This window comes from Heloderma suspectum, chromosome 1, assembly GCF_057233095.1.
Source record: "Heloderma suspectum isolate Gila_16-S chromosome 1, 16-S_ref, whole genome shotgun sequence".
Classification (NCBI taxonomy): Eukaryota; Metazoa; Chordata; class Lepidosauria; order Squamata; family Helodermatidae; genus Heloderma; species Heloderma suspectum.
The window spans coordinates 62945824-62971883 of NC_139458.1; the positions used below are offsets into that span (position 1 = coordinate 62945824).

The following is a 26060-nucleotide window of genomic DNA, read 5'->3' on the forward strand; positions in this document are numbered from 1 at the left end:
GAGGGCCTGATTTCATAGGCACTGCACAGAATGCAAGAGGGCACTGTTGTGGGTTTCCATCCCTTAAGAATGAGAGGAAGGAAGTCTCAAAGTGCTAGAAATTGGAAGGAAAAGGCTTGGAAAACCCTTTGAAACAACCAACTGGAACAACTACAGGCCCAACTCCAAAGGGCAGTGAGCTTGAGAACCTGCTGAGGCTTCAAAACCTCACTACAGTAAAGTTAATTCATTCAACAGAACTGCCGTTATTACTTTGCACACGGCATTCTTTGTCAGTGGCAGCTTGAGCAAATGCAAGCCTCACTTCTTTCAGGTTAATGGACAATCAACCACTGATGGTGCCTTCCTGAAACACCTCTAAAATCCTGGAAAGGGTACTAAATGATTACTATATTCTATCAATATGCTGCTGTAACATAATAATATATGCATTATGGGCTGTGATACCACCAGCTCATATCAGATGAACTATTATCTTGGACAAGCTATTCTTTCAGTGTCAGCTTTCCATCTGTAATAATAATGAGGTAGTACGACAGCCCTACCTTACAAGGTTGTTGTACAAATTACTGAGGTTATGTATGCAAAGCAATTTCAATGTTTAGTATTTATATAACGCTTTTCCTAAGAATTATTATGAAAGTGATCTCTTGGTGATATTTAACGAAGATCAAGTGCCTCTTAGAAGACAAATGAATTCTCTGGAAAAAACCGACCACTGATATTGCACAGTCTACAAATTATGCTGCCATGTGGTGGCGATTTTAAAATCACTCCATGTGGCAGACACTATCACAATCCATTTAGTGGCTCACCAGAGAGCAGGAGCAATTTTGTTAGGGCCAGTGCAAATTCTCTGCAGAGAAAAGCCTGTGTTGGCATAGAGAAAAGCCATAGCATAGCACTGCAGAGAACAGCTTGCCACATAACAGTTGCCACAGAGAACAATTTAAAGTTACCTCTCCTGAATCCAGAGGTGAATGATATATCACAACTCTATAGGAGTAAAATCTTGTCACAGGCAGAGCTTTCATTAGCCTCTTAATCCATGTTTAAATGGTACTGGATTTATTTCTTACATTTCAGTCCTACACATGCATGCACCGATGTAAAACTCAGCAACCATGTTGGGATGCAGAATGTCTTCTCCCTTTCCCCTCTGTCAGCATATCAATTTTTCTGCAAAGTGTGCATGTCCCCTCAACACATTTTATGTATCGACCTGGTTTACATGAACACCATGGCTTAAACAAGCCACAGTGGGGGAAACAACAAGCCTCCAACAAGCTATGCCACCTAGGTTCAGACAACATGACAAGCTGCCCCCATGTGGGTAATTAGGCAAACGGCACCCGGCACATGCCATGGCTTAAACAAGCCACCACTGCTTGTTTAAGGTGCAGTGATCGTGAGAACCGAGCCACTGTGTTACACTGGTATTCAGCTGATAATGCTGAAGGGGGAAAAAAGGTCATCCTCAAATGGCCAACAATTACTATAATTATATCCTGCCTTCCTGGTAAAGAAATACAGCACTCAAGGCAGCCAACATAAAATTCCTAAAAAACAATTCAGAAATGTGTAGAATTACAGATACGAGTAAACTATAAAGCAAGAATAGGGAGACTATATAGCCTTTTCATATGGTAGCTTTATATTCTCCAACAACTATTTCTTTGGCCTTCCTAATTCTTTTATTGGGAAGCCCTAGACCTATCACTGCATGTAGTTCTGAATGGCCAAGCTAGCATTTAAGGCCAGGGGTCCCCAACAAGGGGCCTGCAGGGACCTCCAGGGACATCCACAAAGCTCTCCACTCCCACTCCCTCACCCTTTCTCTCCCCCAACCTCTTTCCTCACTATTTCTCTCTCTTCCCCATCCCTAGATTTCTTTTTCTCTCCCTTTCTAGCCTCTAGCCTTGCTCTTTCTCTCCCCTCTACCCCTTTGTCTTGCTCTTCCCCCTCCCTCCCTGCTTCTAACCTCTATTTCTCCCCATACCAGCTCATTGTTTCTCCCCCCTCCTAGCCTCTAGCCTTGCTCTTTCTCTACCCCTTTGCCTTACTGTTTCCCCTCCCTCTCAGACACTAGCTTCACTATTTCTCTCTCTCACACACACACCCCTCTTTAACCCACTTTTGACTAGCCAGTCCCATCGTAGCCATAATGTGACTAGCCACATCCTCCATGGCAGCCATTTTGTGGTGGTGCCCACAACTGTTTCTCAAATTCCCAAACATGCCCACAGATCCAAAAAGGTTGGGGACCCCTGCCCTAAGCAATGCCTTGGCTCCCAAAAATGCTGTATCTGTACTTTAAGCTATTAGAAGCAGCACTCTCACTGAATGCAAAATAATGCAGCAAGTATGGAAAAAGTTAAAAACTGCATTAAAAGGATCCAAATAAATATTTCAAAAAATTACAACTAATTATTTGGTATTACTATAGTAGAAGTCTATTACAGTAATGACAGCTGAAAAAAGAAACCACTGGCAATGCCAAGTGCATTTTTCGTTATGTATGACAAGTAGCAAGTTCTATAAATGGTTTTATAGGTTGAGAAAAAACATTACAAGTTTAACACCTAACACACTTACACCAGTTATGTCCTGGTTTCCTTGACAGTTCATGTATAAACAGACAGACAAAGGGTAACTGTGCAAGGCATTAGCTGTGCACACTATATATACCCCACCCCACCCACAATGGAATGGGCTATAAGAATAAACTTCAGTCTTTTACAGACTCAGTTATAGCGAAAGGATGTACAGTTATGAAACTTCTCCCTTCCATACACATACACACACACCCAAACAATCACCATGAATTTGAGGAATGTGTCCTGTATGACTTCCTATAGTTCACAGCACAATCTGACCTTACCAATTCAGAAAGCCTGGGCCTGTTTTAAGCTGTTTTGGGTCAATGACAGTTGTTGTTGTTGTTCAGTCGTTCAGTCGTGTCCGACTCTTCGTGACCCCATGGACCATAGCACGCCAGGCCTTCCTGTCCTGCGCTCTCTCCCGGAGCGTGCTCAAGTTCATATTCATTGCATCCGTGATGCTATCTAGCCATCTCATCCTCTGCCGTCCCCTTCTCCTTTTGCCTTCCGTCTTTCCCAGCATCAGGGTCTTTTCCAGGGAGTTTTCTCTTCGCATTAGGTGGCCAAAATATTGGAGCTTCAGCTTCATTATCTGTCCTTCCAATGAGCACTCAGGGTTGATTTCCTTTAGGATGGACTGATTTGACCTCCTTGCAGTCCAGGGGACTCGTAAGAGTCTTCTCCAGCACCACAGTTCGAAAGCATCGATTCTTCGGCGCTCAGCCTTCCTTATAGTCCAGCTCTCACAGCCATACATTACTACTGGGAAAACCATAGCTTTGATTAGACGGACCTTTGTCGGCAAGGTGATGTCTCTGCTTCTTACTATGCTGTCTAGGTTTGCCATAGCTTTCCTCCCAAGGAGCAAGCGTCTTTTAATTTCATGGCTACAGTCACCGTCTGCGGTGATCTTGGAGCCCAAGAAAGTAAAATCTGTCACTGCTTCCATTTCTTCCCCTTCTATATGCCAGGAAGTGATGGGGCCAGATGCCATGATCTTCGTTTTTTTAATGTTGAGTTTCAAACCAGCTTTTGCACTCTCCTCTTTCACCCTCAACAAGAGGCTCTTGAGATCCTCTTCGCTTTCTGCCATTAGGGTGGTATCGTCTGCATATCGGAGGTTGTTGATAATTCTCCCGGCAATCTTAATTCCGACCTCTGATTCATCCAACCCGGCATTTCTCATGATGTACTCTGCATATAAGTTAAATAAGCAGGGGGACAATATGCAGCCTTGTCGTACTCCTTTCCCAATTTTGAACCACTCGGTTGTTCCATGTCTGGTTCTTACTGTTGCTTCTTGACCCTCGTACAGGTTTCTCAGGAGACAGGTAAGGTGGTCTGGTACTCCCATCACTTTAAGAATTTGCCACAGTTTGTTGTGATCCACACAATCAAAGGCTTTAGCGTAGTCAATGAAGCAGAAATAGACGTTTTTCTGGAATTCTCTTGCTTTCTCCATGATGCAGCGAATGTTGGCGATTTGATCTCTAGTTCCTCTGCCTCTTCGAAACCCAGCTTGTACTTCCGGTAGTTCTCGGTTCGCATACTGCTGAAGCCTAGCTTGTAGGATTTTGAGCATCACCTTGCTGGCATGTGAAATGAGCGCAATTGTGCGGTAGTTTGAACACTCTTTGGCGTTGCCCTTCTTTGGAATTGGAATGTAAACTGACTTTTCCAGTCTTGTGGCCACTGTTGAGTGTTCCAGATTTGTTGGCATATTGAATGCAGCACTTTAACAGCATCATCTTTTAGGATTTTAAATAGCTCGGCTGGAATACTGTCATCTCCGCTAGCTTTGTTGTTACTAATGCTTCCTAAGGCCCACTTGATTTCACTCTCTAGGATGTCCGGCTCAAGTTCAGTGACCGCACTATCATGGCTATCAGGGACATTCAGATCTTTCCTGTATAGTTCTTCTGTGTATTCTTGCCACCTCTTCTTAATCTCATCTGCTTCTGTTAGGTCCCTGCCTTCTTTGTCCTTGATCATGCCCGTCTTTGCACAAAACGTTCCCTTGAGATCTCCAATTTTCTTGAAGAGATCTCTAGTCTTTCCCATTCTGTTGTTTTCCTCGATTTCTTTGCATTGTTCATTTAAGAAGGCCTTCTTGTCTCTCCTTGCTATTCTCTGGAACTCTGCATTCAGTTGGGTATATCTTCCCCTTTCTCCCTTGCTTTTCGCTTCCCTTCTTTCGTGAGCTACTTGTAAAGCCTCATCAGACAGCCACTTGGCTTTCTTGCATTTCTTTTTCTTTGGGACGGATTTCGTTGCTGCCTCCTGAACAATGTTACGGACCTCCGTCCATAGTTCCTCAGGCACTCTGTCTATCAGGTCTAATCCCTGAAATCTATTCCTCACCTCCACTGTATATTCATCAGGGATATGATTTAGGTCATACCTGAACGGTTTAGTGGTTTTCCCGACGTTCTTCAATTTCAGCCGAAATTTTGCAACAAGCAGCTCATGATCTGAGCCACAGTCAGCTCCAGGTCTTGTTTTTACTGACTGTATGGAGCTTCTCCATCTTTGGCTGCAAAGGACATAATCAATCTGATTTCGATATTGACCATCTGGTGACGTCCATGTGTAGAGTCGCCTCTTGTGCTGTTGGAAAAGAGTGTTTGCTATGATCAGCATGTTCTCTTGGCAAAACTCTATTAGCTTTTGTCCTGCTTCATTTTGTACACCAAGGCCATGCTTGCCTGTTATCCCAGTGATTTCTTGACTTCCTACTTTAGCATTCCAATCCCCTATGATGAAGAGGACATCTTTTTTTGGTGTTAGTTCTAGAAGGTGTTGTAGGTCTTCATAGAACCGATCAACCTCAGCTTCTTCAGCCTCAGTGGTTGGGGCATAGACTTGAATTACTGTGATGTTGAATGGTTTGCCTTGGATTCGTACTGAGATCATTCTATCATTTTTAAGATTGTACCCCAGTACTGCTTTTCCCACCCTTTTGTTGACTATGAGTGCTACTCCATTTCTTCTAAGGGATTCTTGCCCACAATAGTAGATATGATGGTCACCTGAATTAAATTCGCCCATGCCTGTCCATTTGAGTTCGCTGATTCCCAAGATGTCGATGTTCAATCTTGCCATCTCATGTTTGACCACCTCCAGCTTACCTTGATTCATTGATCTGACATTCCAGGTTCCTAAACAATATTGTTCTTTACAGCATCGGATTTTCTTTTCACCGCCAGACACATCCACAGCTGAGTGTCCTTTCGGGTTTGGCCCAGCCGCTTCACTCTTTCTGGCGCTACTTGGAAATACCCTCTGCTCTTCCCCAGTAGCATATTGGACACCTTCCGACCTGAGGGGCTCATCTTCCGGCGTCATATCTTTTAGCCTTGTGATACGTTCCATGGGGTTTTCTTGGCAAGAATACTGGAGTGGGTTGCCATTTCCTTCTCCAGTGGACCACATTTTGTCAGAACTCTCTGCCATGACCTGTCCGTCTTGGGTGGCCCTGCACGACATAGCTTATGGCTTCACTGAGTTACGCAAGCCCCTTCGCCACAACAAGGCAGTGATCCATGAAGGGGTCAATGACAGTAGGCAGTAGCTATTGGGGCCGGTGAAAAATTTAAAGCTCCATTCATAGAATCCTCTCTCAGTTCAGAGTACCTAAATTCCTTACATATACAAACCTAGAACAAATTATGAGACCAGGTCATTGGTCACCCATCATGCCAGGAGAGAATCACCAACAGATATGTTGAAGATTTAGGTAACTATGATAATCTTTACTCAATAATGCATCTTATAGCCAAACATCAAGAAGCAAATCATCTACCTATTAATATGATACTCACCATTATAATGATGCATACACTATATCTGGGGTGGGAAAGTCATAAACTACATTTGGGGGGGAAGGTTAGAAATCTACAAAGCGCAAGCATACATTTTCTTCTACACGTAGAGTTTATGCAAACCATGCAGATGCCATCAATGTATCACCAAGCTGCTCTACTTTACTACTGCCACCTACAGCCAATGATGAGAATCAGGGATAGGGAGACTTGTAAGTGAGGGTCAAACTAGTTGCAACTTTAGTCACATAGTTTGTCCTTGCACAGTTATTCATTTAAAAAAAATGTCAGTGTGGAAGGGGCAAGCCAGATTGGGATGATGGCATAGGGAAAGGAAGTTTTTAACCATTTGTCCCTCTCTCAATCCCACACACAGAGGCCCACATACCTGCTATTCACAATGGGAGCAAGACTCCCATTGGTACCAAATACAAGCCTGCCTGAAGCTTCCGTTCTTGATATGAGGTCCTCCTCTAGTCCCTCCGTCCAAAACATATGAGGTTCATAGCCCGTCAAAGAGGCCTAAGGGCCATAGCAGAAGCTGCACATGCCAGAGACATCTGGTGAGAGCTTCCATGTATATGTGTTTCTATGCTAATGCTAGAATTATCCAAGCTAGAATGTATACCACAGGTTAGGAAAGGCAGCACCAAGTCCAAGAGGTCTGCAGCATGGTTAACAAGCAGTGCCAAAGAAGCTATTAGAGAGAATAAGGGTTCCTTCAGAAAATGGAAGTCTTGTCGAAATGAGAACAAAAGGGAGCACAAACTTGCACAAAGGAAATGCAAGCAGATAAGGGATGCAAGAAATCATTCTGAGGGGCATATCTCTAACAACATCAAGGTCAACAATAAAGAATTCTTTAAATATATTGGAAGCAGGAGACCAGCTAGGGAGGAAGTTGGACAACTGGATGACAACAGAGAAAGGCGCACTAAAGGAGGATAAGGAGACTGTGGAGAAGCTGAATGAATACTTTTCATCTGTCTTCCCTGCAGAAGACTCTTCCCCTCTGTACCAAAGAACTGGAAAATGGCCGAAGTAACACCAATTTTTAAAAAGGGATCCAAGGAGGATCTGGGAAATTACCAGCCAGTTAGCATTAAGATAAGATTAGTAAGCACATAGAAAGACAAGCCCGGGTGAAAAAGAATCAATATAGCTATTTCTCACAAACCTTGGAGAGTTCTTTGAGAGTGTCAATACACTTGTGGACAGGGGTGATCCGGTAGACATTGTTTACTTGGACTTCCAAAAGGCTTTTGATGAAGTCCTTCACCAAACCCTCCTGAGAAAACTTAGCAGTCATGGAATAAGAGGAGAGGTCCTCTTATGTATCAGTAATTGGTTAAAAAAAACAGAAAGCAGAGACTAGAAATAAATGGTAAATTCTCCCAATAGAGGGATGCAAACAGTGGGGTCCCACAGGGATCTGTATTGGGACCAATGCTTTTCAACTTGTTCATAAATGACTTGGAATTAGGAGTGAGCAGTGATGTGGCCATGTTAGCTGATGGCACCCAATTATTTAGGGTGGTTAAAACAAAATGGGATTGCAAAGAACTCCAAAAGGATCTGTCCAAACTGGGAGAACGGGCATCAAAATGGCAAATACAATCCACTGCAGGTGCATAGGGGGGAGAAATGACGAGACAACACCAATAGAGTTGGATAAAACTGGGCCACATTTATTGACATATTACAATCTGCGAAGGAAGCACCAGCAGGCACATAGAAAAACAAGTAATCATGACAGGTATTGAGTGAGGCATTCGTCATCTGAGATGTGGTGCCCACCGTAGCCACCCTGCAGATCAATCCACCCAATTCTGGGCTGGGAGACCCAGAAGTTGGACAACTGGATGACAACAGAGAAAGAGCAAAAATTCCTACTTGGCCCCCAATCAAGCAACCAGTACAACCCACACTGCATGTTGGGCAGGAGGGAGGGAGCCAGAAAAGCCGGAATGAAAGAGGAGAGGGGGCGGCATGACCTAAATATCGGCTGGCTTAACCCCCCCCCCCGCCCCACCGGGACATCGAGAGCGAAGGCCAATGGCATTAGACCTCGTCCTGCCGTTCCCCCCCCCCCGCAACATCATCCCCCCCCCCCGCAGCCAGACAAGCTGGACGCAGGGTGAGGGGACTTGCAGGTGCATAGGGGGGAGAAATGATGAGATGACACCAATAGAGTTGGGATAAAACTGGGCCACATTTATTGACATATTACAATCTGCAAAGGAAGCACCAGCGGGTGCACAGAAAAACAAGTAATCATGACAGGTATTGAGTGAGGCATTCGTCGTCTGAGGCGTGGCGTCAAAATGGTAAATACAATTCAATGTAAGCAAGTGCAAAATGATCCACACTTGGACAAAAAAATCCCAACTTCACGTATATGCTGAAGGCATCCAAGCTAGCAGTGACTGATCAAGGAAGAGATCTTGGGGTTGTGGTGGACAGCTTGATGAAAATGTCTATCCAGTGTGCAGCTGCTGTAAAAATGGCAAATTCCATGCTGGCATAATAAGGAAAGGAACTGAAAAGAAAACTGGCAGTATCAAATTCTCCTTATACAAAACTATGGTACAACCACACTTAGAATACTGTGTACAGTTCTGGTCACAGCACCTAAAAAAGGCTATTGTAGAGTTGGGAAAAGGACAGAAGAGGACAGCTAAAATGACGAAGCGGCTGGACCAACTCCCCTAGAAGGGAAGGTTACAACATCTGGGACTGTTTAGCTTAGAAAAAAGTGAGTGGGGGGGGGGAGACATGACAGTAGTGTACTCTCATGGTGTGGAGAAAGTGAATAGGGAGACATATCTCTCTGTCTCTGTCTCTCATATAAGACTAGAACCCGGGGTCATCCCATGAAGCTGATTGATGGGAGATTCAGGACAGATAAAAGGAAATACTTCTTCCATGGTTACACTATAGAATTAACTTGCACAAGATGTAGTGGATGTCTTTAAAGCCCATTTGGATAGCTTTAAAAGGGGATTGGAGGAATTCCTGGAGGAAAAGGCTATCAATGGCTGCTACTCCTGATGGCTATATGTTATTTCCAGTATAAGAGGCAGTGTGCCTGTGTACAGGAGTTGCTGGGGAACATGGGCAGAAGGATGCTGTTTCACTCATGTCCTGCTTGTGGGATTCCTGTGGGCAGCTGATTGGCCACTCTGTGAACAGAATGTTGGACTAGTGGACCTTGGTCTGATCCAGCCCAGCTCTTCTTATATTCTTATGACGTTAGGCGGTTGTGCCCTTGCATGTGGATTATGCTTTCCGGAGAAGCTCAGCTGCCATCAACTGTACATCTTTCTTTTCAGCACCAAGCAAAAACTTTCTTTTTTTTAAATCCTAGACATTTCTGAAAGTTTTATAATAGGTTTTAGTGTTTTGTGGCTCTGGTGGATTAACCGGTTTTTATAGTTCCTCTGCCTGTATTGTTGTTGTTTCCATTGTAATTATCAACTTAGATTGTGTGTCATCCTGAAAATTTTACAGAAAAGCAGTTTATAGATTATTTAAAAACTCACATTTTGCAAGGTTTTGGGGAAAAAAATCAGCAAAGGAAACAAGGTCCAAATGGCAAGATGTCTTATTCAGAAATACAGACGTTACTAGAGATTCCCTTCACTAGCTTCTAATATCTGATGTTTATTATACACAGCTCAATAAGGAGCACTATAACTCAACCAATACCTGAACCAACTGAAAGCATTCATTCTGAGAAGCAAACAAACTTTTATGATATAAATTTTTGGCACCTGAAAAAAAACACTGGTTCTTTCATTGCTTGGAGCGGGAACAATTTCAGTATCAGGACAGAGTAATGATTTCTCCATTTTGATCATAACAGGAAACTGTAGTTTAAGCTAACTAGGATCAGCATGCCAATGAAAGGAGGTGGGCATGCAGGCCCAACAACCATTTCTGCCTTGCTAAACCAAGGTTTATCAAGCGGGATCATTAGGTCTAAAAGGACCCTACCCCAGTAACTGGTTTTTATAAAAGTTGTCAAAGTATGGCTATTTTATAACTTTGCATCCCACTTTTCTGGCAAACAGACAAAAAGGCCTAAATTTAATGCAGTATTAATGTTAACACAATTATTCATGCCCCAATCTAACACAGGAAATCAGCACAGAGAAGAAGCCTTCCATGTGGCTTAACATTAGGAAGACTATCTTGATAGCATGGGCTAATCAACACTGAAACAGACTGCCTTGGAATGTAGTGGATCCTCTCCTGCATTAGAAGGTTTTAAGCAGATCCTAGAGTAGATTTCTTGCATTGGGCAGCGGGTTGGACTAGATGACATTTGTGGTCCCCTTCAACTCTATGACTCTATGAGTAAACAATCCAAATGCAGATATGCATCTGGACTGCACTGTTTATCTAGACCCCAGTAAAGTGACGGGATGTGTCTGTTGTGGCTAACTGGGATGCCCGTCCTCATCCAGGCCATGGATTATTGCATGCAACTAGTGGCCTGTGACAAAGCTGGATCAGGTCCTTCACTGTTTTCTTTAGAAAATAAAAAAAACCTAAGCTGAACAACTCTTTTACATTTTTCCCCCTATAAATTACTCAATTATTTATTGATGTGCAAGATTTCAAGTGCAATTTTAGAACTTAACTGTTTTTAAATGAATTCAGCTGTAAAAGAATGATTATAGAATGTCTATCATTAATGCAATAGATTCCATATATTTATATCTCTAAGCTTCCTTGCAGTGAAATTAATATCTGCTCAGATTTTTTTTAAAAAACACCTCACTTATTTAGTCCAAGACAACTTGATAACATCTCTTTCAACTATAGTTATAAATATCATGCACAAACTTCCAAAGCAGAAGTTGTCAAGATTTAACATTAGCATTAATTTATGTCATAACTGACTGTTATTCTCCAGATAATAGCAAAGTATTCAGTCCATGCTGTCTGGAAGAAAATGAAAAGAAACTTTGTCCTGCCACTAATCGTTTAATTAAATTGATCAATAACACATTCGCTTTACGCTTTTTACAGCCTACTCTTAAAATTTGTTGTGCCGATATGGAAGAAGTCAGAACAAATATATGAAGACCTATGGCTGCATATTGTCACAAAACCCAACTGTACAAGAGAGCTCTGGCTATTGGGCGGTATAGAAATAAATAAATAAATACATACATACATACATACATACATACATACAACAGCACTACAGACACACAGATGCATCAACTCAAACATGCAGAGTCATAGTAAACAAATACTGCTATCAAAGTTTTCCACTAGTAAAAGTAAATTGTATCTTGCCTATCAGATCCAAACTGGTCTGTCAGAGAAGCCCTATTATGTACCAACAGTCAAGTCCAATCCCTTAAAATAATAGCAAATCTTGTCAAAGTTCTTGTAATGCCCCTTCCATCTTTGTTAATGAAATGAAAATTTTGAATTCCTGCTCACCAAGACACCTTAAAACACAATACTCTTGAAGAGAAATCTGAAATTCTCACCCTTTCCCTTGGAACAGTTTGAAGTTTTTCAAACCTTCTACAAATTTACTTGTCTGCCACAGAACCCATGTGCATGTTAGAAACAGGCTTTTTCTAAGGCGCACATCCATTCAGATAGAATACTGGGCAGACCTACTAGATCTCACTGTTGCTACATGTGAACGGAAAGTGCATCCAGGAACATATACAACTGCACATTGCAGAGGAAGACTGGTAGTAGTGTGCAAACTGTCTTTCTGGGAAGCTTCTCCATTAATAACCGCCTCACTGAGGAAAGCCTGATAGGCTCCCTATGAACCCCAGGGTTACCGGGAGCAGTTTGAAAACCACTGCCTTAGCAAGTTTTTTTTTTCTTTTTACAAAGGAAACTCAAATTTATTTTTCGCGCCTCCCATCGAACCAGTGGTTTTACAGTGCAACTAGGGTTGTTGTGAACATCATTCCTTTTTATAGTTACACTCTAAAGAAAATGGCAGCACAGAGTTGGAAAAAATTACCACCTAATTTTGCAAGCAGCCACAGAAAGTAGTTCAGAACACACAGAAAAAAATGGAGCGTAGATGCCCAAACTTGTTTCCACATGTGATCTCTTCTCCATTGCACATGCAAGATAATGCCTGGCCTGAACCCCTGTGTTTCATATGTGCTGCTGCTAGAGATCTACAAACACAGCAGAAGGCAAAAATATCTGTGCTGCCCTCATAGAGCCCCATCACCACCCTAGGCATCACCCCAGCCACACTTCCCAAATGATGGTTTGTACTAGCAGAACTAACAGCTCTGATCACCTATTCAGCAAGAACAAGATGCCTCTGTGAGCACAGTTCTAGATGTCAGGGTCAGAGTCTTCCAAATGAAATTGGAAAGTGGCAAAATTGTAATTAATTCACAACAGACTATTTGGCAGTCAGGATTAAACACAAATGAAATTTCCATTCTGCACCCTCATTTTTCCTTCTAGATTGTTAAGAGCTACAGTGTATTTCCTTGAGTCTGCGTGCATACTAAAAATATTCTTCTGAGACCCATCACTGATCTCTCTGTAGTTGGGTGCAGCTTAAACACGCCATTGTTCTACAAAGGAAATCCAAATTTAGAAACATAAGGATTATTATATTCTGGAAGGACAAGCTGGGTTTCAAAGAGGCAGAGGAACTAGAGATCAAATCACCAACATTCGCTGGATCATGGAGAAAGCAAGAGAATTCCAGAAAAACGTCTATTTCTGCTTCATTGACTACGCTAAAGCCTTTCATTACACAATTACAACTGTGGCAAATTCTTAAAGAGATAGGAGTACCAGACCACCTTACCTGTCTCCTGAGAAACTTGTACGAGGGTCAAGAAGCAACAGTAAGAACCGGACATGGAACAACCGACTGGTTCAAAAATGGGAAAGGAGTACAACAACGCTATATATTGTCGCCCTGCTTATTTAACTTATATGCAGAGTATATCATGAGAAACGCCGGGTTGGATGAATCACAGGTCGGAATTAAGATTGCCGGGAGAATTATCAACAACCTCAGATATGCAGACAATACCACCCTAATGGCAGAAAGCGAAGAGGATCTAAAGAGCCTCTTGCTGAGGGTGAAAGTGGAGAGTGCAAAAGCTGGTTTGAAACTCAACATTAAAAAAACTAAGATCATGGCATTTGGCCCCATCACTTCCTGGCATATAGAAGGGGAAGAAATGGAAGCAGTGACAGATTTTATGAAATTAAAAGACGCTTGCTCCTTGGGAGGAAAGCTATGGCACACCTAGACAGCATAGTAAGAGACAGAGACATCACCTTGCCGACAAAGGTTCGTATAATCAAAGCTATGGTTTTCCCAGTAGTAACGTATGGCTGTGAGAGCTGGACTATAAGGAAAGCTGAGCGCCGAAGAATTGATGCTTTTGAACTGTGGTGCTGGAGAAGACTCTTACGAGTCCCCTGGACTGCAAGGAGGTCAAATCAGTCAATCCTAAAGGAAATCAACCCTGACTGCTCATTGGAAGGACAGATACTGAAGTTGAAGCTCAAATATTTTGGTCACCTAATGTGAAGAGAAAAGTCACTGGAAAAGGCCCTGATGCTGGGAAAGATTGAAGGCAAAAGGAGAAGGGGACGACAGAGATTGAGATGGCTAGATAGCATCACCGATGCAATGAATATGAACTTGCGCACACTCCGGGAGAGAGCGCAGGACAGAAAGGCCTAGCGTGCTATGGTCCATGGGGTCACGAAGAGTTGGACACGACTTAACGACTGAACAACATAGTTTCTTTTACAGGGTAATAACAAGGAGAATTGTATTTAAAATTCATCTTCTGCTGGCCAACCATCAGTGCAATAATGACTGTGGCCTCAACAGTTCCAAGAGGTACAAGTTTAAACCAAGAAATCAGCAACAATATAAAACTTCACAGAGAAGCAATCCAAACATAAAATAGTGGCATCTTCTAAAAGAACTCCCTTTAATTCATATCACAATGATAGCTTCATTCTTTACAATTTGAAAATCACAATTCAAATTATAATGAGCTTTTTTTTTTTAAGGCTATAAGGCACAAAATTATTTTATTTTGTTTTGTGCCAGTATTTTCATGCCAAAAATCCATATATTTGGCACAGAATTAATTGCCATATCTACACACAGTGACTCCTTGCAAACAGGGTAGTTCGAATGTATACACATTTTTTCGGCTTACATGGGCTTCACCATTCACTTCAGAAGGAGCAGAGAGTGGAAGATGTCAAGAGATGTACACAGAAAGATGCTCTTTCCACTGAAGTACATGGGAAATCCCATTCTTCTAGGAGCTCTATATGAACACCAGAGCGAAGGTGAAAGACTGATTTAAGACGATGGCCCAGTTCAGAAGCAACAATAAACAATGGTTTATATGCACAAATCCTGGGCTTGTGTGCTCCCCCTCCCCTCTCCTCCTCAGGTGCAGCAGCTTTCCTTCCAGTTTCAACTAGCATTACACACAAACTCTAAACTATGATTAATTTTATCTATGGTTACCTGTAACAAGCCAGTTTCATAAACGAAGAAACTGGTTTGTTTCAACTACCCACAGTTAAGACTAACTGCAGTTTGTCCAGGTTTGGGCAAAGCAATTAATTGTGGTCTGTCTAAAACGGAAGAAAAAGCTTCCAAACTCCTCTTCCCAGCCACACCAATGGAGGACAGGGGAGGGGGGAGCATGAGAGAGCTTTCTCCCACAAGGGTAAATCATGGTTTATGTTAGATTGGAATGGCTTGCTCCTTGTAAAAAAAAAAAACCCCTAAGTAAAGCTATCATTGATAATTCAGGGTACCACCAAAAACAAAACTGCAATTGAAAAAGTACTGTGTAATGCTCCGAGTAAGGGAAACAATATAAGTAATAAATTCTGTCCTCTGTGATGTCACAGGCTTATTCATAGAGAATACATGCTCCCTGCAGTTAGGTACAGAAACAAAAGATACAAAACCTAAGAAATTGAAAGTAAGAAAACATAATATATCAGCAGTGCAATACGTGAAAGACACTGAATCAAAAGGAACAAACAGTTCTTCTTAGGTATATATTTTGTACTTCTCAGCATAAATCAGTTTTTACTACTATAATGGGGTCTTTATTGTTGCTTCCTGACTTCAGGCTAAAGTGCAGAATAAGCTATAAATTAAGGCCCATTTCATCTAAGTTTATTCGTTATGGGAAACAGGATATAGAGAAAAAATACAGATGAACAGAAAAGGAGTGATGACTACAGCCAAAGTATATAGGTTTGCAGTACAGGTATATTTAATCCTTCCTTTTTTTAACTTTAAGAATTTGAATTGCTACACAACATACCTTAACAAGTTTCAGAAGCTGATAAAGGTCTTCAACCTCATCACCTTCACACCTGGTATATATTCTGCCAGTCTCCACGCTGGTACCCTTAATAGTGTGACGATAAAGAGGCAAACCCATTGCTTCAGCATATAATTCAATAGCCTGGTGCCCCACAGTTTGATACATGTAACTGTCCAGCTCATCGATCCCCTCTAAAAGAGAGACAAACAAAATAAATATTTATTACCCAGTATTCTTAACTATTTAAACTATTGCAATATATTTGTACATAAGGTTGCAGCATTTCACAAAATGAAAATAAAAAGAGGGCAAAGATAGCAGATTACATCCCCCCCCCCCCCCGACAGAGCTTTATTCCAGTTACTCTCAGATGAAACTTATGGCTAAATTAACCTGACCACTTTTCTCCCCTACATGGAGATTCTTTTCTTCATCAATGAGCACCACAAAGGAACTTGGCCTTGTGCAAGGATTCAACAAGTGATGCTACCATGGAAACAGCAATTTAGAGCACAGTTCTAAGGGATATTTATTACATTTATATCCTGCCTTTTCCCATTTTGTAAGGAACCCAAGGCAGCTATATGGTACTCCTCCTCTTCATTTTATCCTTACAACAACCCTGTGAGGCACGTTAAGCTGAGAGGCAGTGACTGGCCCAAAGTTACCCAGTGAGCTTCATACCCGAGTGGGGACTAGAACAGGATCTCCTGAGTCCCAGTCCAACACTCTAACCACTATACCACACCAGCTCTCAATCAATAGTGACACTCAGTATACAATTTACATTATATTGTATTTTATTCTTTTAAATATTTGTATTGTATTTTATATTTTAACTGCATTTTAATGTTTTAACTGTTTGTAATCTGCCCAGAGAACATTAGTTATTGGGTGGAGTAGAAATGTAATAAAATAAATTAGTAAATTAGACAGCAGACTCTGAGCTCGGAAGCCTCTGTCTATCCAAAGCCCTGCCAGCAAGTGCCAGGCAGGGTGGGAGGAGAACAGAGGCTTTCACAGCCTTTCTGTCCTCGGTTTTAATTATTTCCTTACCTTCCTGACTTACCTTCTTCCACTGACTTACCTTCCAGTAAGCAGGGATGGCAATGGAGAGGCTCTTGGATCCAAGCCTCTCCTCCTCCCTCCCCGCTCTGTCCACTACCCCACCCCTTTTCTCCCTCTCCAATCTCTTCCAAGGATATTGTTGTTTGAGGGGGTGAAAGAATCTGCCAGCCATAGCTGTAACTGCAGCCTCGGAAGTGGGAATCCACACCATCCTATGGCTCCCCAAATGCTTTCCGAGAAGCCATAGGATGGCTCTGTTAATCTTTTTGGATTAATGGGCTAAAACCAACATTATACAAGTGTGGTACGTGTTTCCGTTCCCGTCCTCCTTCCTGCAGCCCCATGCATGCCCCTCCAAATCTCTTCCGGAATATCTCTTCCAAAAACTCTTCCAGTGTTCCAGAGCAGATTTGCAGGGTGCATTGGTTGAAGGGGGGGGGGGCTGCAGGGGAGAGGAATAATCTGATCCACTAGTGATATCCGTTCTATTGGAGGAAGGACAGTGTTGGATACAAACCATTGTTTATATTTATTCCAGGAAACCCTACGTGGACTAACCTTTTGAAAAGCCCTGCCTGTATTATACAATCTCTCTCTCTCTCCCATACTGTTCTCATCCAGCATTTGAATCTATTGATTGTACATATTACAAAATCCATGGTATAATGTTTCAAAACTGTAATTATATGCATAAGCAGAGCAATTAGCTTCTGCTTTGCACCTTTATGTCAGTCTCTTAAGATCTGAACCCAGTCCAGGCAGTTCTTTAAAAAGCCAAGCCCTAACACACTAATCCAATGATTCAGCATATGGCAACTCCATATAATAACGTGGCAATCCAGCAATGGGATGGAAAAAGCCCACAGATTAGCAACTAACCTGTATTTAAATAACTGAATAAGCATACCCTAAACCAAACTCTGAAGAACTCTCAGCAAGTAAACTTACATGCTGCAAGTTTCATAGACTGGAATCCTGAAGACACACATTACTGGGAACCGTAATGTGAACCACCCAGAGAACTTCTGCTGTTGGGTGGTATAGAAATGAAACAAACAAACAAACTTAGGAAGCTGCCTCATACTGAGTCAGAGTATTGGTCCATCTTGCCCAATATTATCAACACTGCCCAGCAGAGGCTCTCCAGGGTATGAGGCAGGATTCTTTCCTAGCCCTACCTGAAGATATTGGGGATTGAACCTGGGATTCTTCTGCAGGCATAGCATGTACTCTACCACTGAGCTACAGCCCCTCCTATGCATATGAAGCTGCCTTACATCAAGTCAGAACGTTAAACTAACCCAGTACCGTCTACTCTCTGACTGGTAGCAGATTTCCAGCAGGAGTCGTAACATAAAGAGAGCCCTGCTGGATCAGACAAAAGACCTATCTAGTCCACTGTTCAGTCCCCACAGCAGCCAGCCAGCTTTATTTATGTGAAATGGATGCCTCCAAACTCCAATGCTCTGCCACGTAGGGCGGGAGGAGAAACAGAGGTGTTTCTCCCAATCCAATGCTCTGCCAAGCTGCTGCCACTAGGGCGGGAGGAGAAACAGAGGTGATTTTCACCTCTCCATCCTCTGTGTTTTGCTTTTTTCTCTAGATGGGCTTCTGAGCATGCCTAGAGAAGGTGTGCTGGCAAGACTGGGGCTAAAGAGGCCATAGGATTCCTTGTATCCTGGCCTCTCCTCTCCCCTGCCTCCCCACCAATCCAAGGCCAGTTTTGTGACTTTGAGAAGCAGCTGGTGTAGTCCTTTCTGCAGTGGTTGCAAGGGATCGGGAAGGCGGGAGGGATCAGATATCAGAGTCCCCCTTCCGAGGTGGTAGCAGTGTCTACTGTCTCAGAGAGGGAACTGTGAAGAATCCCTATTTTTATTTATTTATTTATTATTAAATTTATTAATCGCCCATCTGGCTGGTCACCCAGCCACTCTGGGCGAAGTACAGCCTATAATGAAACAGTTTAAAACAATAAAATTCTACAATAAAAACGTTTTCTAAAATACCCTAACCCACCCCAAATGCCTGCCTGAACAACCATGTTTTTAATGCATGGCGGAAGCTCATTAAAGCAGGGACCATCGTTCATTAAACTATGGTCCCTGCAATGCTCTCCCAGGATCTTAGGATTGCTCTCTTATTTATTAATATCCCAGCTTTCTCGCAAGTAGCCCAGGGTGGTTATGGGAAGACCACAGTCAGGACATGAGCGGAGCAGCACCCTTCTAATCATGTTCTCTAGCAACTGGCATATTAGATGTGATTACATCACAGGTAATGTAAGCCCCCCCCCTCCCCAGACTGATCCCAGTATGTATTAATTAGTTTTCAAGATAAATACAATGCAACAGGATTACAGGTCTTTTTTCCTCTGGCTACCAATAAGATATCATTCCAGCCTAGTTTACTGAACAAGCAAGTCAGCTGAGAAAGTGAAGTGAATGGTATCTGGAGCACCTCCTCCCACAAACGTTTGTATTACTGAAGCTCCAATCCTGTGCACAATTATTTGGTAGTAAGCCACACTGAACTCAGTGGGTTATACCCAAAGTTAATCCTACTTAAAGTAAACACACTGAAATGGATGGGACTCAAGTTAGACTAACATTAGATACAATCCAGTGAGCACACTACAAGTAAGTATGTGTAGGATTTCACAGTAAGAATAGTTCAGGGTTCCTGTGCACCAGGATAAATTAAAATGGGATGCTCCTGCCAAGGAACTTGAAATATTTTTCAGAATAGTCAATACTGAGCTAGATGGACACTGTCTGACCTGGTACGAGGCAGCATCCTATGCTCTTTAGTTAAGTAAGACTGCGAGAAAACACACACATTACACATAACAGATTCAGTTATACCTTGCATGACAGTGTAAGTTAAACAAAATTTGGCTCTAGACATAGAACATAATTCCCTGGCAAGGTGGAAGAGTTTGAGGGTTGCCATTAGGGATGTCCAGACTGTGTAAAATCTGCTCCATCTGTGTTTCGCAGATTGTCAGGCACCGTTCGTTCCATCGTCCACTCACAGACGGATGCATATTTTTTTGCCATGCAGAAAAATACGCAAATTACATAAGTATTGACATAAGTATTGACATAATTTACCTTAGTAGGTAACATTTAGCGTATTGTCCCTCATTCTATTCAACATTTCCTCAGCAGAAACTTACATATTTTCCTATGAATTTATATGCGCAAATTTTGGGAAAGCAAAAAAAAAATCTGACAGTCCACGGACTCCGTGCAGCTGAAGGGGGTCGCTCTGCAGAAGATTCCACAGGTCCGAGTCTTAGAAATCTGAGCTCATTTAAGTCCGTCTCAAATTTCTCCAGCATCCCTAGTCGCCATACAGGAAATATGAAATGCTCACCTTTGTTTTCAGCAGGTCTTAAATTGGCTAAGGCAACAAGCTGATGGCCGGCAGCAACACAGTGCATCATATTGTAACAGCTGTCTTTCCCACCACTAGAAGAAAAAGAATCTGTTGTATGATTTCATAATTAAATAAACTGTCTAAAAAGCACAGCTGTATAATCATTTTGGCCCATTTCAAAATGATAAAATACACAGATAAGAAAATATCCACACATGGATCTTTAACTAAAAAAAGGCTCCCTTTCAAAATGTTTAGGAAGCTGAAAAAGAGTATGACCTGGTTTGCATGATCACTACAGCCCACCATGGCTTATTTAAACCACGATGGGCTGCAGCGCAGGCAGGAAGCCATTTTGAATAGTCAAGCCCCAGTGGGGGATTGCCATGTTTGTCATGTCATCCAAACCTGGGCGGCAGGGGTTGTTTGAGGGTTAAACAACTCTCAAATAAACCTAGTTATTCAAAAATGGCCGCATGCATGCACTGCAAACCAATGTGGGCTGCGGTGAGTGCATGAACTAGCTCTATGTTTGTAATTCAGATTTAAAGTATATGCACCCCAGTCTATCAGTTAGGTACACAAACACATGCACACTGGGACTCTGACATGAAGATGGTGTTCCACACCTGTAAGGACTGCCTCATTCCCTTTAATGTCACAGAAAGCTCTTTGCACGCATAGTGATTTTCCACAGAGAAGAAAATGGGAAATAACAGAAAGTTCCATTTGCACAAAAGAACACAATGGACCTTTGAATCATGACCAATTATTGCAAGGTAGAGAAACACTTGGTTTCCTAAATTCAGTTATCTGGGCCAAATCTTTCTTGTCCAAGGAAACTTTAAAACAATAAATCTTCAGTCAGGTCACAAGGTTACCTCTGCCTAAAAATAAGAATCTTACATTTACCTGGCACAATATCCTATGAGGTCTGTCACTGCTACTGTAACAAACAATATGCACAACACGTGAGATTGGTTAAAGATTTTAAAAAAATGTCTGTTGTGTGTTGAAGAGTAAAATGGGATTTTGTCACCCTGAGTTTTATATAAAAATGAGCCACCGTTGTGCCATTCTGCTTGAATGCAATGATTAAAAACAAACCAAGAACATATGATAGTTTTCCGCAACCTAATCTACGAGCTTTAAAAGCACTTATTGTTAAACCCCATTTTCAGTGACTTCTCGTGGGGTGAATCTCAAATGCAAAGCAACGTTGTGTGGGTGCAAGACTGTCATCAGAGACAATTTAGCTAGTAAGGACATCAGACGGAATGAAAGCTACTAAATACTAAATGCTTGATTCTTTACATATAATTTCCCTGGCAAGAAAAAGAAAGAAAGAAAGAAAGAAAGAAAGAAAGAAAGAAAGAGTGAGCTCAATTTGAGATTACCTCTAAGTACATCAATATGACTTGTGCTCTTTAAAAAAAATATAGCACATATAAAGTGCAAAAACAAGACAAGGAAACTATACAAATATACTTAAAAGTACTTTGGTCCCACTAAATTCAATAGGACAGCTCAGTTTAACAACACATATACAGGTTTAGAGAAGTGTGAATAGCACTGTAAGAGAGCAATCCTATGGTCCCTGGGAGAATGTCCCAGGAACCATGGAACTGCTCATAAAATCCCTTCCGAGGTTGGGGACGGCGCTCCAACCTTGGATGCCGGAGTCAAAGTTCCGACCCCTGACCCCGCCCGTTCTCATCTGGCATAAAGAGAACCACACTGGCTGCCTCTCTGAGGTTGGAAAAGCAACCTCAGAACAGGAGGAAAGGGGACATTAATTTTATTTATATACTTCTCCCAAAGAATGTGTATTTGCGGGGGGAAAAAGTGTGCATCTGTGAAAAAAAAGTCATGCTTTGTTTTCCCCCGTTCTCCCCGAAGCTGCAAATGAGAGTCTCCCTTGGCCCCTGGGGTAATTGGAAATGGGGAAGAAGAGAGATTTGCTGCAGTTTGTTTTGACTGAGCTTGCTCCCCTTAGTCAACCCTATTAAGCACCACACCTAGTCAGGGCTAGCACCTGCAAGCCATCTTATACTGCAAGGTATATTACCTGGTGGCAGAGGGACATGGATACGTGCTATCCACAGCAAGAGATGGCTTTTGGGATTTGTGTTGGAGAAAAGGGGTTCATTTTCCTGTAAGGATAGATGGTGTCTACCAGCTCACCTACATGCATGTAATTCATAATACACAGGACGTCTTTTTTCTTAAAAATCTTCAAGGCAGACATGCTTCCCAAGTTGAACCTCATCCCACAAAACCCACCCACAAAAACCTCCACACAAGTTTCTTTATAGGTCCAAGAAAGTGCAACCTTGTTAAGAAATGGGCCTTATATCAGAACATTTCTATATCATACCTTAAACAGCCCTGGGCCATTATGCCCCAGAAAACACACTGACCTTAGGAAATCATGCTCTCTTAGTCTTAAAAGACCCACAGTCTTTCCCAGCACTTCCATTTCACATGAAGATCCACAGTTCTCTACAAAACCCTTAATTCACTGTATTGTTTATTGAAAGTGTGGTGTCTTTCATTATGTCCCGTTTCAAGGATTTGTGGGGGGTTTCTATGTGAGTATTCCTCACTTTGAAGGCCTGTCCCTTACGTTTGAAATACGACATCAATATGCAAGTACAAGAAATATGCAATAAATATAGCAAGTGTGAAGGAATCACGTTACAGAAGAAAATTAGTACTGAAAATCTTGATACTGAAGTGGTTTGTAAATAAACGTGAGCAAATTACAAACCAAAGCATGCAACAAGGAATTCCCACTAATCACAAGCTTTTTATCAGTCTTATGTATATATCTCTCTTTGGACTGAAGTGCTTGAAATGGATTGGGGAGGGGGGACAAATTTACAACAGCCAGCCATTCCCTTCAGCCATTTAAGGTGCAAACCTATGCATGTTCAGACAGAAAAAAGTCCTACAACTCTCAGCATTCTCCAGCCAGCTGGCTGGAGAATGTTGAGAGCTGTAGGTCTTTTTCCTGTCTAAACATGCATAGGATTGCACCCTTAGTGTGCACACCCAGCGCTACATTGGGTTCCTCCCTCAACTATCACCTGGGAGCACTCATTCCACCAGAGAGAAATGGGAAGTAGAGCCATTCCACCAGCTCTGTTGAGGGACCAACTTCATCAGGCTCCTCCTCCCCCTGAATTGTTTCCATTCCAGCCAATAATTATAAGAACTAAAATTTAACTTAAAGAAATGGTGTCCAAGTTTGCTTTTTCACCTCTTCCCTCTCCATTTCCTTTTCCTTTTGTGTTGTGTCATTTAGACTGTAAACTTGTGGGCAGGGTGTCTTGTTTTATTATTCAAAAGTCTGGGAGCCTTTTCAAGCTGAAGAGCAGGGATAAAGTGCTTTAAAATAAAGCTTCTAAAACTAAAAGAGAATGACTTTGAAAGTGCAGGCCCCTAGCTCAGGCTGCAGATTAAGTTGCAAAGACAAGTGTGAAGGAGTAGATGGCAACCTAGCCCAACCTGGTGCTCTCCAGATGTGTTGGACTACAGCCTCCATCATCCCCAACAATGGCAGTGCTTACTGGGAATGAGGGGGGTTGGAGTCCAGGAGGGCACCAGGTTGGGGAAGACTGATCTGTGGTAACTTGGCAGAGGGGTGAAGAAGCACAGCATGAGAAGTTCTGAGCAAGCAGAACGCCCAATACCTTTAGGGCATAATCTTATGCATGTTTAGATAGAAAGAAGTCCTACAACTCCCAGCATTCCCATCTAAACATGCATAGGATTGTACCCTTCACCATTCTGTAGACTTAGCCCACAATTCCCCTCCCCGAAGGGTGGGCAAAAGGAAGCTCTAGATGATTTGCAATAGATCAGCAAGGAGTTCAGGCTCCTTACTGTTTAACAACAGCAACAGAAAGGTAGGGGTATCTCTGTCCCGCTCACCCCTAAATTACACTGCTTTAACGGAGAAAACTTAGGGCAAGACCAGGAGTGTGTGAAAAGGGCTACAGGTTCAGTTAGGGTGCTAAAACAAATTCCTGGGCTGAGCATGTGCTCAGAGGCACCTTGGCCCTCATTTCTTGCCCCAGCCACTACTTTGCACCTCAAGGGCCATCACAGGAAAAACAACTAGTTAGACCTAGCAAGCCTGCCCTACCCACAGGGCGGAGCGAGAGCGACACTCTGCAGGAATACCTGATATAAGGCTGTCTGAACATCTCCCAAATTGCATCATGCAGGCACAGCTTTAGAAAAGACGCGCGCGCGCGCTGACGCGCTGGGTTGAAAGGTACGCAGTTGATAGCCGCAGAACCACAGCGACAGCAAAGGCTGCAGCAGCGAAACCTTACCACGCTGCTTGGAGGGCGCAGCTAAAGGGGGTCGCCTGAGGGCCAACAGAGAGACGGATCTTTGGCCGCGCCGTATTTTACTCCATCCACCACCCCGCTATATGGGACTCCTGGGGTAAAATCCAACGCGAGTCCTACTTGAGAACAGACCCATTGAAATGAGTGGGACTTAGTCATGGCTAACTTAAGTCCCATTCATTCCAATGGGTCTACCCTTAAGTAGGAGTCAGCCTTGTGTTGGATTTTACCCCAGGACTTCTCCCCTCTGGAGAATCCTTGAAGTGCAAGTATTATTCAGCACAGGGCAATTGCCGGCCGGCCGCCGCCGCCATTATTTTACCTGATTAAAGCCACTACTTTCATGTTGCACAACACCCCCGCTGGGTTGGACTTTACGTGCCTATGAACGCCCCCGGCCTAAGCGAGGAGCCCCCAGCAGTAAGACCACGACACGCACGATCTTCCCCAGCCCACGTTGCTCCCCGGCTGTTGCCGTTTGAGGCGCCTTCCTTTCCCGGGAAGTCCCGCCCACGTGGGTCTGTCCTCTAAACTGCCTGAACAAACAAAAGACAGACTTGGCTGCGATGCCGCCGCCTCTTGCGCGCGCGCCGCAGAATTCTTCCGCCCTCTGAGCAGCTTGGCGCAGGAACGCGGCTACCGAGAGCGGAGTGCGCTGTGCAGTCCCGGGGGGGGGGGGGAGAGAGAGAGAGAACGGAGTTGTAGGCACGACGTTGGACACCTCTGAAAGGGCAACGAGGCGGCTTGCATTGAGGGCAAGGCTTGCGCGCGCGCGGGTGGTTGCTGCCTGCGTAGCTCCTGCTTTAAAACGTCTTCCCTCTGTGCAACTTCAGCATTTCGTCTTGTCTTGTTTTTCCGGTGCGTGCGGCGCGCTTAATTTGTGCCAGGCTCAGCTCCGGCAGCCCGTTTGGAATGCCCGAATCCGGAGCGATTGAAGGAATAAAAAAAGAGTGCTTCTGAGTACGTGCAGGGCGGGTTTCCGTCACCATTGAGTAACCGCAGCCAATCCGCCCATAATACCCAGTGGGAGTCGGGTCGGGGGCTTCCGCGTCAGAGGCAGTCCGGGATGCCGATATCCTTTTTTTCCCCCCTTTTTGGACGCAATCCTATGCTTGTTGAGAGACAGAGAGAAATCCTACAACACCCAGGATTCCTTAGCCAGCCGTGCAGGCTGGGGAATACTGGGAGTTGTAGGACTTCTGTCTGTCTAAACATGCATAGGATTGTGCCCTCAGTAAATTAAAGGTGCGTGCTTAGACAGAAAAATTCCCTTCAATTCCCAGCATGCTCCAGTCAGCATGGTGGAAGTTGTAGAGCTTTTTTTTCTGCCTGAACTTGCATAGGATTGAGCTGTAACACTGTTTGATTACTGTTGCAGCCTAAGTCTAAACACATTCACGTACAGTAAATCCCACAGTGTTCAATAGACGTACCTTTCCTGTGTCCGTATGCTTAGGTTTCTAGCCATGCGGGCAGATCTCATGC

At 43.1% G+C, this 26060-nt stretch overlaps 1 protein-coding gene across 10 annotated transcripts in view; it reads right to left on the bottom strand.

Annotated features, from left to right (window-relative positions):
* Positions 1-25039, bottom strand: part of DPH6 (diphthamine biosynthesis 6) — a 372137-nt gene extending 347098 nt beyond the window's left edge. For 8 of the 10 annotated variants that reach the window (XR_014789202.1, XR_014789200.1, XM_084844448.1 and 5 more), the window contains exons 1-3: positions 24898-25039; positions 20212-20306; positions 15766-15959 (exon numbers count right to left, since the gene is read on the bottom strand). Coding sequence is in view for 8 of the 10 variants with exons in the window: in XM_084844448.1 (XP_084700574.1) it covers positions 15766-15959; positions 20212-20306; positions 24898-24920 (312 nt within the window). In the remaining 2 variants the exon portion in view is untranslated. Of the gene's footprint in view, positions 1-15765; positions 15960-20211; positions 20307-24402; positions 24554-24897 lie in introns of those variants that run through there. The other 2 variants (XM_084844460.1, XM_084844497.1) reach the window with 2 other exon arrangements.
* Positions 25040-26060: the final 1021 nt, after the last annotated feature.